General features: G+C 33.3%; 1 protein-coding gene across 7 annotated transcripts in view; it reads left to right on the plus strand.

Annotated features, from left to right (window-relative positions):
• LOC117174733 (cyclin-dependent kinase 4-like) overlaps positions 1-5,432 on the plus strand; it is a 549,135-nt gene extending 543,703 nt beyond the window's left edge. For all 7 annotated transcript variants that reach the window (XM_033364060.1, XM_033364059.1, XM_033364063.1 and 4 more), the window contains 2 exons: positions 3,301-3,461; positions 3,614-5,432. In XM_033364060.1, coding sequence (XP_033219951.1) covers positions 3,301-3,461; positions 3,614-3,830 — 378 coding nt within the window. In that variant the 3' untranslated portion in view covers positions 3,831-5,432. The remainder of the gene's footprint in view (positions 1-3,300; positions 3,462-3,613) is intronic.
• The last annotated feature ends 11,022 nt before the right edge of the window (positions 5,433-16,454 follow it).

Raw genomic sequence — 16,454 nt, forward strand, 5'->3', positions numbered from 1 at the left:
AAAATTAAAATTCGAAAATTTTTTCTAAAGCCTCCAGGGGACTTCGTTTTCGCACGAAAAAATTTTATGTGCCCTTATTGCATCCGGACCCACAATTGAACATGTCAAATTTTGAAAAGAACTATGGACGTTCTAAACCTAATAAAACCAGACAAAAAGCAAAGAAAAAGCTAAAAACAGCCCAGGCCGTGATTTATCTCAGACAAATTAAGCGTGTAACTATCCAGATGGAATAGGACTAATTTGTAATGTTTCTAGTTAAACATAAACCAAGAGTTAACAGAAGCTCATGTTTTAATTCAACCTCAAGGAAATCAAAATTAGATTGGAAATATCAAAAATTAAATTTAAACTTGAGCTTTGATTTTTTTCTCTTTTCAAAAACTAAAGTCTAATTCTTTTTTGTGAGTTAAATAAAAACACGAGCTGCTGTTAGTTCTTGGTTTTAGCTTAAATATCAATTAGGATTTAAATTTAATTTTTGATATTTCCAATCTAATTTCGATTTCTCTGAGGCTGAATTAGAACATGAGTTTCTGTTAACTCTTGATTTATGTTTAACTAGAAACATTACAAATTAGGTCTATTCCATCTGGATAGTTACATGCTAATTTTTTCTGAGATAAATCAATGCCTTATAAGATGTTGGAACGACTGATAGCCCTACACAACATGTCGATTTCGATTTCTGGAGTAAAGCAAGCAATAGTAACTCTTAGAAAACGTTTAGTACGACCCACCAGTGATTTTGAAGTTTTTTTTTAACGATCTAATTAAGGATGTGAAAATGTTAATAAACGTTTCATCAGAACTTGTATATAACCTGTGTAAATAGTTATTGATAAATCGAATTAATGAATTAAAAAATAAAAAAGGGGGTTTGATCTAAGATTTTCCGCATCTCCTACGTGTCTACTAAACATTTAAATTTCAAAAACAAATAAATATTAAAATTAGTCAGGAAATCAGAATCGTTAGGTGTAGTGGTGCATAGGTACAAGCATCAAACGGTGCCTATATGAGTATTCTCTTTGCAATGATGCGTATTGTCGTTTTCTCTCTTTCTTTCTCTCTGATTGTTATGTCTATCTATCTTGCACGAGCTTACTGGCATGGGTGGAAGAATGTTCATGCTGGCTTATGTTTTGATCATGCTTACGTTGCGCATATCTTCCTGGTGATTTGATTCTAATTTTAAATAGGTTAAATACAAAAATTTAATCACGCACCAGGACGCTTCGTAACACTCTTATTTATAGATACTATTCCTGATCAATCTTTGGCTGCAGAAAACAGTATCGCCGTGTTGCATTCTGAGGAAAATAAACAGGTCATTTTTGGGCAGACAATCTACATGCAAACTGATAAATCATAATAAAAATTTACTGATAAGCATTATTTTTTCTTTTTGTTTAACGCGCATAACTAATAATTTTAACACCATTATAATTAATGTTTAGGCTTTTTCGATTTACTAATTAATGTGTACACTTTTCACGTGGTGACTGAAGGGTGTTAACTTGAATTTGTACACTCAAATGTGAAAACTTTCATGTGGTGAGATGAATGTGTCGACTTCATGTGCATACTCTCATGCGGTCAATTAAATGTGTAGAGTTGACTACCTTAATTTAATGTCTACACGCAATGTGCACAGTTGTACAATGCGAAGATTCGATATCACTGGATTCAAGGACAACAAAAGTATAAGTTTTTCATCATAGATTGGGATTGAAGTTTCTTTTAGCTTATTCTTGAGAAATAATAAAATTAATTTAAAAACAGATCTTTTAAAGATAATAAAGCAGTTGAAAGTTCTATACAATTTTTATAAAAAAAGGGTAATAACTCGGAATTTCTGGGGATTTTTATTTAAACGATAAAAAAAATATACAAGATTTCAGAATTGATTAAGATCAACACATATGTATATGGAAGAATGATAGTATTATCTTAAAAAGTAATTCAGAATTCATATCTACATTTATAATTATTATTAGCATATGAGAGAAATATTTTTCTATTAGTTTCCTATTAAAAATTGCTCTGATGAGAAAGCATAAACTGGTTCCAAACATGTTGATCCCTGGTAGTATAAAAAGACAACGAATAAGGAACAGAGAGTAAGGTGGTTTGGCTGTCTTTTTTTCGCCCTTTTTTTATTTGTTGTATAACTGTATCAAATGAGCTGATTACACTATTGTTTATAAGCATACTTGTCTCATTTCAGCTCCCTTTGTGCAATTACATACTTTACAGAAATTGACTTTCTTGAGTATATGTTTTTTTAAATTTCCTCTACAAAATGCTTTTGTTGTATATTATATTCAAGGCATGAAAAATATCTTTATACAAAGTCATTAAACGCAGAAATTGACACGCTTTCGAACTCATTAAAAAAAAGTTTTTCGCTCCTTCTTTAAAGGAGTAATCACGTTTCAAAGTCAGTAGTGGTTTTTAGGATAGCTCGCGCTAGCCGTTTGAGAAATTTCCGACTATTCCGAGTATTAATTCAAAAGTTTTTTCTGTTTTGGCTTATATCATTTCCTTTACGAGATAAATTAAATCCATTCCAATTTAAAACTTTTTTAAAAAGTTATATATCTGTAATTGTCGTAACCCATAGTTACTGAATTTATATCTTTCGTAGCGGTGATTTCAAAATATTAAAAATTTGTAATGTTATTCTATTAGTATACTGGCTAGTCTAGTCGCAGATGGAAATGAAGCGTCTGAAAATTTAAAACTGGTATCTGAGTAGCTTTAAACGAATGCCGTTTTAGTGTCGGTTCAATGTTGTTCAATCTTACTAGAGATCGAAAGTTTCGTCGACTCTATTCTAGTCTCATGAATGAAAATGTAAAAATTTAAAACCTATCCAGGATTAAGGCTTTTGGACAATTCTGAATAGTATAGTCAGAAATCGAATCCAGTAGATTAAAGACAGATTATAGACATATACCAGAAATTTAAAAAAACTTGGTAAATATTTAGTGTTGGGTGAGTTAAGTGTATAGTTAAAATGGTTTCTTGAAACTTTCAATAATCAGATAGCTGTCGAATTTTGAATTTTGAGAAACGACTTTTTTTGAAACCGTAAATATCTGAAATCGCTAATTAATTTTGAATGATTTTCGCAGATCTAATGCAAAAATCTTTAGTTTTTTTAATACAATTTTTTTTTAAACAGTAAAGTGCCAAAAAATGTACATAAAAAGTTTCGGACTTACTTTTTTCCCTCATAAATCATGGTTTGATAAAGCTAGTAGTAACAGTACTTGATAAAATTGATATTTTCAGGTTGTCACGCTTTGGTATCGAGCACCGGAAGTTCTCTTAGGCTGTCCCTATGCAACGCCAGTTGACATTTGGTCAGTTGGATGTATTCTGGCCGAATTAAATAGATCAAGTCCTCTCTTTCCTGGTACGAGCGAAGGAGATCAACTGGATAGAATATTTCGGTTAGTTAATTTGTGAATTGCTAAACCTATTCATTTAATTCTAAATTTTCGTATTTACTATTGTTGCGTTATTTATAATACATTATGAATAAAACTTAATTTATGACCGAATCTTTTAGCAAAGATTGATAGTAATATTTTTATTTGTACAGAGTAATTGGAACGCCCCGAAGACATGAGTGGCCTGAGGATGTATCGCTCAGTTGGGCAGCATTTCCACAAAGAACTGCAACGCCCCTGCGAAGCGTAATACCTAATCTAAACAATCATTGCGCTGATCTGATAAAAAGCATGCTCTCTTTCAAGCCTCAGAATCGCTTAACAGCAGCTCAGTCTCTGAAGCATCCGTATTTTTGCAATGAATCTTGATCATCACCAAGTAACATAGAACATTCTTTATTTCAATTGCAAAACTGGGTGGTATTCGAGTAATAGTAAAATTATTAAACTTGTATTTCAAGCGGGCTTCGTTTTTTTTTCTTTTCTTTAAAGAGAAAATTTAAAATTCTAACAATGATTCACAATGAATTGCAACTCTGGCGATCAACACTATCAGATTTACTTAATATTCTTTATTTTTTTTTAGTGAAGGAAACAACGCAAAAGTATATCTATTGTGTAGATCGTTGTATATTGAATCCTTGTAAAATTATAGAATAATTTTTATACATCTTAGAATAAAAGTATGCCATCATAAGTGTTTCTATAAACGTCATGCACGTTATTTTAAGCATTCTTATCGAGTGATCGAATTAGTTTTACTAGTGTTGATTTGAAATGCATAGAATGTGAAACTGTATTTCGTAATCAAGGCTCAGATTAATTTATTAACGATCAAGGCGATAGTATTTTTTTAAATAAATGTGCAAAGACTCCAAGAGACTGATAATAACTCATTTTCTACCATTTTTATAACCAATAGAGTCATTTCCGAAATTTTAGAAACTGAAATTTTAATATTCTCACGCCATGATTGCGTCACAATGTAACGTCAGAGGTTTTACATGCTCATCTGCAAAACATTAACAATCGCAGAAATTAATACAAAAATACAGGGAAATCATACTTATCACTGTTATTTTGTTCCTGGGTGCCAACACAACTTTGAAATTATTTATATGTGTCCCAGAAGGCTAACGAAGAAAAAAGTGGTTGGAAATAGTGCAACGTAATACTCTCTCATTTCGGTTATGTTTTGTTGTGAAGATCACTTTAACGTCAGAAATTTTTTATTTATTTGCAAAATAGTTTCAATAATTATTTTCCTAATGCAAGTTAGCGGTTGAATATAATAATTACCGTTTTTGGGCATTTTTTTGTAAACAGAGACTTTAGTTGACTAGCCTCAAACCATACAATATTTATTTTAAAACCTATATTTTAACAATAATTAACTTTTTTGAACAATTATTCATTCGAAAAATTATAATTTTGAATAATAAAAAGGAAAAAAGAGGGATAATAAGTTTATTTTGACCCTTTGCAAGGAAGATCTCCAATTTATCTGTCTACAGAACGGATAAATACCGGTCTCACAGATCGGTATTCCATGCAGAGGGTTAAACATTCTTTTGTGCGAATAATCTTTAGACTTTTTTGGCCTCAACAATACTAATGAAGCAATATCAATCATGTACCTGGATAGATATACATAATTAGTTAAAATATCATTTTAAAATACGTCTTAAAAAAATGAAAATTCAAATTTTGTGATAGCCGGTCTGAACTTTGTATACATTTAGAGTGGTCCAAAAATGCGTAAAATTTTTTTTTCACTATAGAAAGAAAGATGCTCCCCAAAAATTTACATTTCCAGGGAAAAAAAATCTGTATTTTTTTTCCATTAAATTAACATGGAAAAATTTTGAATTTTAGAAAAATTGAACTCATGTTCCAAGGTTTCATCGAAACGTGACAACTTTTTTAAGGACTTAAGAGGAGAGTCTACGAAATAGAACCATACTAATAACTTTCATTTCCAACCCCCCCCCCCCCCATCCGCAACACCCCAAATATGACCCAAAACTCAAATAACTACACTTTTACGTATTGTTGTAACTTTTGAGCCATTTACCTCGTCTTTTTCATCTAAATTTTCAATAATGGACAATTTGAATATTTACTATCACTTTTTACACAATTTTAAACTATGTGAACAAATGTTGATTATTTAAACAATTATTTATTTCCCAAAATTTTTTAAATAATCGTATTTTTTTCTTGAAACGCAATATTTTGTCATTGTCTGGAGTACTTAATTTTTGTAAAAACATTATGTAATTATTTAAACAATTAATTAATGTTTTTTTTAAACTTCTAACAATGAGCCAGAGATGTCCACTTTTTCAAATTGGTATCCTATGCTACTTCTTGTTGAATAATTGCATCATTTTGATATATTTTTTCCGATGTTTAACAAATTATATTTATTTAAGCAATTAAAAAGTAGTAAATGTATTCTTTCTATATACTATACAGTCAATAACATAATTGTATGTGTTATATTTTATTTCATTTTATAAGCTATAAAAAAACTGATTGAACAAATAAAGATTGTTTAAACAAATATAAATGTATTGAAAATTAAAAGAAGTGTATCAAATTATATAATTATTCTAAAAACCGTAGTATAGGATACTAATTTGTAAAAGAAAGTTGATATCTCCTACCCAATTTTTAGAAATTTTGAAAATAAACAATAAATAATCATAAAAATAATTACATATATTAATTTTTTAGACAAATTTACTACTCCAAACAATGTAAAACAATAACATTTCAATCAAAAAATACGATTATTTTTTCCATTTGTTGGGAATAAATAATTGTTAAAATAGCTGGTATTTGTTACAACAATTTAAAGTTGTGTAAAAAGTGATGGTAAATATTCAAATTGTCTTAAGTTATGTTTGGTTCTACTGATCGATTTCACGTATTTTCGCATTTTATTAAAGAAATTTATGGCAGTATTGAAATACTCACTTCCAGCAAAAAAGTCATTTAACATTAACACATTCATTTCTGGTAGCTTTTCTGATGACGCTGTAACATATTGAGTCATGCTTGAGCATTGACATTTGTTACAAATCGTTTCTGATGATAATTATAGGGTTAAGGGAGTACCCTCGGTAAAATAATTACAAGTGAAAATCGTTTGATATAGTTAACATTTTTTGATATGTTTAAAATTTTGAAACCTTTCAGAGTTTCATGATAGAAAAATCATTGATTGAAAATAACATTCGGTCTTATGAGAAGACGTACTTTTTGTAGTATATCTCGTGAAAACAGAGACCGAAAAATTACTACAGTAAGCAGGTATAGACATTGATCTGAAACCGGTCTCAAACAGTCATATTCTGGTCCCCAGAACACCACAGTCTGATGATATAGACAGCTATCGTTGTTTCAGAGAGACAGAGAGAGAGAGAGAGAGAAGGGGAGTTGTCTGTTTCAATGCCTTAATGTAATGCTGGTATATACTGAAGGGTCTACATACCAGAAAAACCCAAATGTGGTTTGAAAGTTGTTTCAAAATGGTATTAAATTGGTATTTATTTCCACGAGTGATATAAGAAGATTGAAAAATTCTGAAATAATTCTGACATATATAGTATGTTATCCGAAATCCATATCTGCTTCGAAAAGTATCATTCAGAGCCTATGAGAAAAGAAAAAAACATTATTTATAACGTAAATGGATGACTGACGTCAGCTGACTGCAGATATGGCAACGTCGCATCCATTCCACGTGCTCTAGATTATACGCGACACGTAGGAATAGTAAGGAGTGGTAACACCGTATGCATTTGGGATGGAGAGGTGGAACCACGAACGTCCAAGAATTCGTTAATGTTTGCCACGAATTAATAGGCAAGGCCAGTTGCGCGCACATGCGCTGTCACGTGTTTTACCTAGTTCCCACGAAGTGTTTTACCCACTCCCCACTTCTTTGTGTTCAAAACATAAGTCCAAAAATTCCAACGGGTATTGTCATGGCAACCACCAATGCGCATGTGCGCGGAACTGGCCCTGGTTATTTATTCATGACAAACGCTAACGAATTCTTGGACGTTCATGGTTCCACTCCCCACTAACAGGGATACTATTCTTTACTATTCCTTCGTGATGTGTGAATTTCGAACAACACGCGTGCTCATACGCGTCGTTCCCAAACTTATGACTATGACTGTGTGAGTCAATAAAAAGTCTAAGCATTCTCTAAAGTGACTTGCTACGTACCGAGGGTACTTACTCGTACTTAAATATTAATTCGTCTGGACAACGGAATGGAACTTGGAAAACCTCTGACGTCACGCGTCACTCCCTTATAATAACTCGTAGGAATCACGTGGTTTTTGAGCATTTTTAGGCGTGTTTTTAATAATTATTATAATTATTAAATCTCGAAAGTAACTTCTTGACCCAAAGTAAGAAATATTCAAACTTAGTAAAAATGATTTTTTCAACGAAAACAGTTTTTTCAGAAATGACTCTATTATTAGGAACATATTCTAATATGAAAGGGGTGTTAAAATGAGTACTTCAATTTAATTGTAACATTGTATTGTCAAATCACTGATATTTTGTAATTCATATAGACAAATCGTTTTAAGACTGAATTCTTTAACACATTATTACAAATGAAATTCTTTCATGCTCGAAACCAGACCTTAAACTGCCATAATATATAAGCAGAGATCCTTTTCCACGTTGCACTTAGTATTTATATTTGTATTGTGTATTATAATTTTCTAATTTGCATAAATGTTTTGACTGTGTTATTTATAACACAACATGTACCACGAATAAAGTTATTTCCTTTTGTATTATAACTTTAGGAACATCTAGTACATAGAATATTAGTATAAAGGACATTTTTAAGACTGTATACGCGAAATAAATATTTTATACTTTTGTACATTTTAGTTTTTAAACGTGTTTATGGGGCAATGATTCCCGAGTGTACGTAGTCAAAAAATCGGGCTATCTTGAATTTAACTCAAACTTAGGCAAAATGGAGTCCTTTTGGATTGTAAATTATAGGGACAAAATTTTGTCATTTGGTGAAATATTTAATAAAGGGGAGAGGGGTGAAATTTTTTGAATGGTCTGCTGGCTGGCTCTTTCGGCTGCATTAAATTGCTTTCGCATGAGATAAACAAATTTTGACCTGCAGGTTTTCTATATCCGTTTTTGTGCGCTTTTCCGAATGGTTGCAGCATTTTTACATTCTCATTATAACGGGAAGATACTAGCTTTATCTGAAAACTGACTCCCTGAGTCTAAAAAGACAACAGATTTTACTATGGTGTGTGCCTGACTCCATTTTGAACAACGTTCCTAGTTTTAAAAACGCAAAAAATGATGAAAAATGAAAATTGCCTTTTTTCTGTCTAACTATGTAAGATATGAAAAAATATGAATTTACAAAAATTTTGGTAAAAAAAAAACATCTGCGAATTTTTTATTAATCATTTTTAACATTATGCGTAGTTTTTGTTTGAATCGTAAAGAATAACATTAAAATTCAAAAGTAAATTTGTGGAAAGCGATCCAAGCTGAGTAAAAAAAAAATGAATGAAATAAAAATTAAATTTTTGGAAAAACGAGACAAGATACAAAAAAAATTAATGGACTTTCCTTCCACTTTGATTTTATCCTTGCTTTGTTTAACCCTCATATGGCGCACCTTTTCTGGGGTCCCATTCATGGCGCACTGGGTGTATAGCCACCGATAACTTATTTCAGAGATAAAAACTGTTTAAAATTCATATTTTTAACTTTGCAAGGGTGAAGTAAAATCTCTAGAATGTCAGGAATAATGCTGTACAAGTCTGGTATTGATATTTCAATTAGGCAAAATATAGTAAAATTTTAAACAAAACAAATTTAGAAAAATGATCGAAAATGATTAAAAATGGCAAAAATCGGGTTTTCTTCGACTATTTTACTTAAAATTGTATAAAATTTAAAAAATCATAGTGATTCTCAAACTGAATACTTCCAATTATAAGGTAGTGTTATCAGTTTTTTGTCATAAAAAAAAAGTATACTTATTTTTCAAATCTGAAGATTGTGAAGATATACTCACAACGCGCTTCAAATGCTTATAACTCGAATAGATGCAGACTACTGAGTAGGGTTAAATGCCTGACAATTAAGCCTTATTTTTCCCCTAATTTAGCGACCCCTGCCCCACTCCCCTCTTCATATCTTTTTCACAACTTTCACTTTTATACTACATCTGGGTGGCTGCACACCCAGGGCACCATCAGAGGGTTAATTAGTATTTTTACTTTTGTTTCTATCTCTGTAATAATTTTCTAGTCTAATTCTTTCGAAATCGCTAAGTCCAGTAATGTTCCACTTTCTTAGAGGCATTTTTTTCGTGAACGGCTACGCGGATTCCATCATTCTACCAAACATCTTCAGTCATTCTTCCTACAACTGATAAGTTGTAATAATATACATTTATTGAACTGATACATTTTTTACGGTATCTGATAATAAAAATTAATCCAAAACAAAGAACAAATATTAAAGTGCTCATGAAAATAAAATTTGTATTTGATTTTGCAATATCAGAATAAGCATTCCTGGAACAAGGTACAGAAATCAATATAAAATACATTTGATATGTAGAAAAGTACGCAGTTCGAAGTAAATCGAGTGCTCAGCATGAGATACGTAATGACGATGTATTCGTTATAGCCGAAGGAGCTTTAACAAAAGAGAATTCACAATTACCAAATTACAGTTGTTGATGATTTCACCTTTAATTTTAAAAAGTCTCTGCACTTATTTGGGAAAGTACAAAAATCGAGCGCGTAAGGTTGCGAGCGAAACGAGCCGTGCACAGTAAGAATATGTCCGCGCAGTGGGCAGATTTTTTTATGTGCTACACTTTTTTATTTCCGTACCAAAATAAAGTTTAGGATTCTCGCTTTCGAAGCCGAGAATTTTTAAATGGTTTTTAGATTTTTTTAATAAAGGGGTGTAAAGAAAGACTTCTTTTGACTGCTCCATACAATATTGAATCAAGTTCGGGTGAGTCCTCATAAAGAATCAGGCTTTAAGTATTTTCTGGATAGAATCAAGTCTATTTTTTGTTAGTTTGATCTTTTGAAATAAAATGAACAATCGTTCCGATAGTTCACATAAAGCGAGCGGATCACAGTAAGCAAGATAGTCAGCTAACGCAGTGCTGGTAACGTGTGCTCCGAACTCTTCTACGCATGTGTCGCGCTCTGTCTCTGATTCGTTGCTGTTCGCGCGCAATTTGAAATGCTAAAAAATAACATTTTTATTGTCTATTATGAATAATGCCATTTCAACTCATACAAATGTTTATTAGACCGATATTAATATTATAAAATATTATATATTTATATCTATTTATTATTGTTATATGCACACAATATTTATAACATAACCGAAACAAAATTTTAATATTTCTCTACAATAAAATTAATTTAAATATTTTAATAAACTTTAAATAACAAAATTTTCGAATAGAAAATGAAAGAAAGAATCATAAAGACCCCATTAACGTCGTCACTAAAGGATAGCATTTCTGCATATGAATCATTTCTTATATTCATAATAAGATTCTGGCACTCACCATGTCGATTCAATTTTGATTGAAACCATAAAATAGTTCTTAAAAGTTAACTTACGTGATACCCTGCCGATGAAAAAGCACTGAAAACGCCCTGGCGAACGGCTCTGGGCCGCCAGTGCGTTTTTCAATGGATGTTTGTGCTGATTTTTAGCGCCTAAGCCGCACTGAGAAGTGATAGGACGGAAATACGATGTTCCTAATGTATTCGTCACGTACCTGGCGTCACGTACCTGGTTTTGGCGTATTTCATTCCCTTTACGAGATACGTTATATTCACTCCAATTTTAAACATCCAAAAGAAAAAGTGAGATATCTGAAATAATCGAAACCCGTAGATTCTAAATTTCTAACCTTCTCGTAGATAATTTCAAAATTTTACAAATTTTAAATTTTGATTTTTAATCCCTTTCAGCTGGTCTACTTGGTAGCCTAGTCGCGTTTGCATAGGCACACCGATTTTCACCAACACTATAGTATATACTAGTAACACACCTTTATAAAGACCTCACAGACTAGATTTACTATACCCAGGTATAGAAAACTAGCGATACAGGTAGTATATATTATTATATATAAGACAGACCTTCTTCGCGCTTTCTCTATATCTTTGGGGCCACTACAAATGGTTAAACATCCATGTCATAGGATTGGGGAAACCCAAGAAAACCCAACTAAACCATTAAGAATCTAAAAATTAAATATACTTATCATATAGCAGTTCAGTCATTCCAGGCCGATTCCTATTCTAAACTCCAGGCATTTTACTACTAGCAGTTGATTCGTCAGTGCGCCTGCCAGTTGACTACCTGTAGGAATGAATTTTAGTTTTATTACATTTTTCTATACTTTTTCTGTCGCGACATGATATTTTATATAAATATGCTGTGATCGTTTGAGACTGCTTGGATTATTTGCGATTTTGATGTACCCTGTATTGCCTTAGTAAGTTATAATCCGATCTGAAATATTTATATTAATGCTCAATATTGCTGACGTAGAGCAGCTTGCTACCGATGCTTGTTTTTTGTATTCCATCAGGTCGTCCAGCGTTCATACAACTTGAACAAATAATCGGTTGTGCTCTTTGATCTGCTCCCGTACGGCCGCCCCAATCAGAAGCAACATAACATCAAACATCCAATTAAATTTGAACAGGGAGCTTCGTATTTTCAATCTGACCTTAAAACTACGTAATCTAATTTACTTGAGAGAGGTGTATTTGAAGATTTACAATTGTACATATTAAACTTTTCTAAAATCGTCTACATTTAAAGTGATCCGGCTTAAAATGTTCTTATTTAAAAGTATTATCAAAGGCTATCTAGTGAAATTAAAAAAAAAAAAAATGGCAGTTCCAATATGGCGCCTGAAATCCTGAAAAATTACGTTTAATGAGTATTATTCACATGTAACAAATACGAATAAAGTGTTGTTCTACCTAAAATCAGCTCAACTATATGTTTTCAAACTCGCTAAATCAAATTCTAATGTTAGTTAAACCCTATCTGGTCACAATTCGTCCTTAACCTAAAAAAATACGTAAAATCGTTGAATTAACACTATTTTGCGATAAGTAATGTAGTCAAACCAACCTAACATTATGTTTTCGTGGTCTATAAATACAAATCTAATGTTATTTCAACCCTATCGTGGTCACTACTCGTCCCTAAGCTCAAAAAATGCTTCAAATAGTCGAATTAACACTATTTTGTTATAATTAATGTAGTCAAACCACCTTAACATTCTGGTTTCGGGGTGGCTCAAACCGAATCCCATTACATAAACTCTATCTGGTTACCATTCATGCGTAACCTCCAAAATACTTTTAAATTGTCGAATTAACAATATTTTGCGACGAGTTATGTAGTAAAACCACCTTATCATTATGGTTTAGGGGGTCGCTGAAACCAATTCTAATACTTCTATAATTTCAGCTATTTAGAATGGGTCGATCCTAACCTCTTAAATCACTCTGAATTTCTAAGAACCTGCGTTTGACTATCATATTGTACCTCACTGCATTTTACAGAGTTGAAACTGTCATTACTATAAATACACAATTCTCGCATTACATTTTGTTTGGTTTTTTTTGTGGACTCATGCAGTGGTTTACAGTCATTATTGGCTTTTTATCACGCGAACGTTTGTATAGATATGATTTTTAACCTGTTACCAAAAATAAGTGTGCACTGTGAATGTTTTTCACCTTTAGAGCTTCAGCTAATCCCTTTTTAAGTCGTCTTTTGATCTTTCTTGCAGTGTGTCATTTGGGTTAGCTTAAACACTTGCACAAGTTGCTGCTCTTTTAAACATAGCTTCAATCCCATCGAGTGATCACTTGCCGTGAACAGTTCCACAACAGTGGCATTCGGCTTCGGTACCGAAATTATTCTTATGGTTTATAAGGCTGCACATGTGGTATTTATTTTTGTAGTGCTCTGTAGCACTATCACTTATATAAATCATTTTGTTAACATTTGGCACCATCCGTTTTATTTCAGGAACCAAACTTCCTTGCATAAAATACATCGCTGCATTATTATGAGTTGTGCTGTCTGATATCAGAACGTGACTACTGCATATTATTTCTTCGTAATTTCTGTAATACATTAAGACTGGATGAATGGTTCCTCCATGAAAGAACTTATAGGGTCATATACAAGAAAGCTCAATACGCAAAGTATTTCCTTTTGTAAAGTTATATTGCATATAGATGCCTATACAGGGTGTCTCACCACCTGTGGGACAACGGGCAATGGTTAATTGACAACAAAGAAATAAGACAAAAATTCAAATACAAGAATGTTGTGCGGTCATTTGTTTAGAAACTACAAAGCAAAAAAGTTCCTTGTAGGTGTGAAGCCGCCCGTATTCTGAGTGCCGGTTAGAGTCAGGGAGGTTGGCGGCGTCCCAGCGAAAGCGGCACTAACTCTACGCGCGGCGTCACACCCACACAGAACTTTGCTGCTCTGTATTTTCTAAACAAATGACCGCACAACATTCTTGTATTTGAATTTTTGTCTTATTTCCTTGTTGTCTATCCACCATTGCTCATTCTCCCACAGGTAGTGGGACACCCTTTATAAGCATCTGTATGCAATATACCTTGACAAAAGGAAATACTTTGCGTATTGAGCTTTCTGCTGTATGGTCCTATAAGTTCTTTTATGGCGGTACCATTCATCCGGTCTTAATGTATTACAGTAATTAAGAAGAAATAATAGATGTTTGTGCTTTGTTTAAAAGAGCAGCAACTTGTGCAAGTCTTTAAGCTAACCCAAATGACGCATTGCTGAATTCAACAGCACTGTTCAACTGGACACAAAAAATTCCAAAATCTTAGGATTCACTATTACAGCAAGAAAGATCATAAGAAGACGTAAAAGGGAATTAGCTGAAGCTCTACAAGTAAAAAACATTCACAGTGCACACTCATTTTTGGTAACAAGTTAAAAATCATATCTATACAAATGTTTGCGTGATCAAAAGCCAACAATGGCTGTAATTATAGGAGTATTAGAATTGGTTTCAGCGACCCCCTACGCCATAATAATAAAGTAGTTTTACTACATAACTCGTAGCAACATAGTGTTAATTCGACGATGTTAAGTATTTTTTAGGTTAGGGACGAATTGTAACCAGGTAGGGTTTAACTAACATTATGATCTGATTAAGCGAGTCCAAAAACATATAGTAAAGCTGATTATAGGTGAAACAATACTTTATTCATATTTGTTACATGTCAATAATACTCATTAAACGCAATTTTTCATGATTTCAGGCGCTATATTGGAACTGCCATGTTGTTTTTTAAATTTCACCAGACGGCCTTTGATAATACTTTTAAATAAGAACATTTTAAGCCATATAACTTTATATGTAAACGATTTTCAAAAAGTTTAATTTATACAATTGTAAATCTGCAAATACACCTCTCCTGAGAGTGTGACAAGCCCACATATAGCAAGTCCTCCCCCGTGTATTTTTTCAAATAAATGGCCTCCTGAGGCATCACTTCCATCAAGAAAGTGGCTTCCACGGGCATGACTTTCACTAAGATCGAGGCCTACACGGGCATCGCTTCCCCTAAGTATGAGGCTAATCCGGGCATCACTTCCCCAGCCAATTAAAACGTACCCGAAACAGAGGTTCTATTTGGCATGTCTTCCCCGGGCATCACTTCACCTGAGAAAGTATGGCATAAATGGGCATGTCTTCCCCGGGCACCACTTCCCAGTGAAATTTGGAAATATACAGAATGTGGCAAAAATGGCAATGTTCTCCCCGGACATCACTTCCCCAGTAAACATTTAGAGATATAGAGACTATGGCAGAAATTGGCATGTTCTCCCCGGGCATCACTTCCCCAGTGCAATATTGAAATCTAAAGACTATGGCAAAAATGGGCATGTCTTCCAAAGGCATCACTTCCCCAGTGAAATTTGGAAATATAGGGACTGTGGTAAAAAAGTGCATGTCCTTCCTCAGCATCTCTTCCTCAGTAAAATATTGAAATCTAGAGACTATGGCAAAAATGGGCATGTCTTCCCCGGGCATCACTTCCCCAGTGAAATGTTGAAATCTGGAGACTATAACAAAAATGGGCATGCCCTCCCCGGACATCACTTCCCCAGTGAAATTTGGAAATATAGAGACTGTGGCAAAAATAGGAACGTTCTCCCCGGGCATCACTTCCCCAGTAATAATTTAGAAATATAGAGACTATGGGAAAAATGGGCATCTCTTCCCCGGGCATGAGTTCCCCAGTGAAATTTAGAAATATGGAGACTATGGCAAAAATGGACATGTCTTCCCCGAGCATTACTTCCCCAGTGAAATTTGTAATCTGAAGACTATAACAAAAATGGGCAGGTCCTCCCGGGGCATCTCTTCCCCAGTGAAATTTGGAAATATAGAGACTTGCACAAATGCAAATGTTCTCCCCGGGCATCACTTCCCCAGTAAAAATTTAGAATTAGAGAGACTATGGCAAAAATGGGCATGTCCTCCCCGGGCATCACATCTCCAGTGAAATTTGGTAATATAGAGACTGTGACAAAAATGGGCATGTCCTCCCAAAACATCACTTCCAAAGTGTAATATTGAAATCTAGAGACTATGACCAAAATCGCTATGTCTTCCCGGGCTTCACTTCCCTAGTGAAATTTAGAAATATAGAGACTATGGCAAGAATGGTCATGTCCTCCCCGGGCATCACTTCCCCGGTGAAATTTAGAAATATAGAGACTATGGAAAAAATGGGCATGTCTTCCGGCCAACCTTCCCCTTTCCATACCTTGTTGCAGATCTTCCACATCCCATCCCTAATCCCTTCTCCTCCAAACTTCATCGCTTCGTTCTCCATCCCA

The sequence above is a fragment of the Belonocnema kinseyi genome, chromosome 6, assembly GCF_010883055.1.
Source record: "Belonocnema kinseyi isolate 2016_QV_RU_SX_M_011 chromosome 6, B_treatae_v1, whole genome shotgun sequence".
Taxonomy (NCBI): Eukaryota; Metazoa; Arthropoda; class Insecta; order Hymenoptera; family Cynipidae; genus Belonocnema; species Belonocnema kinseyi.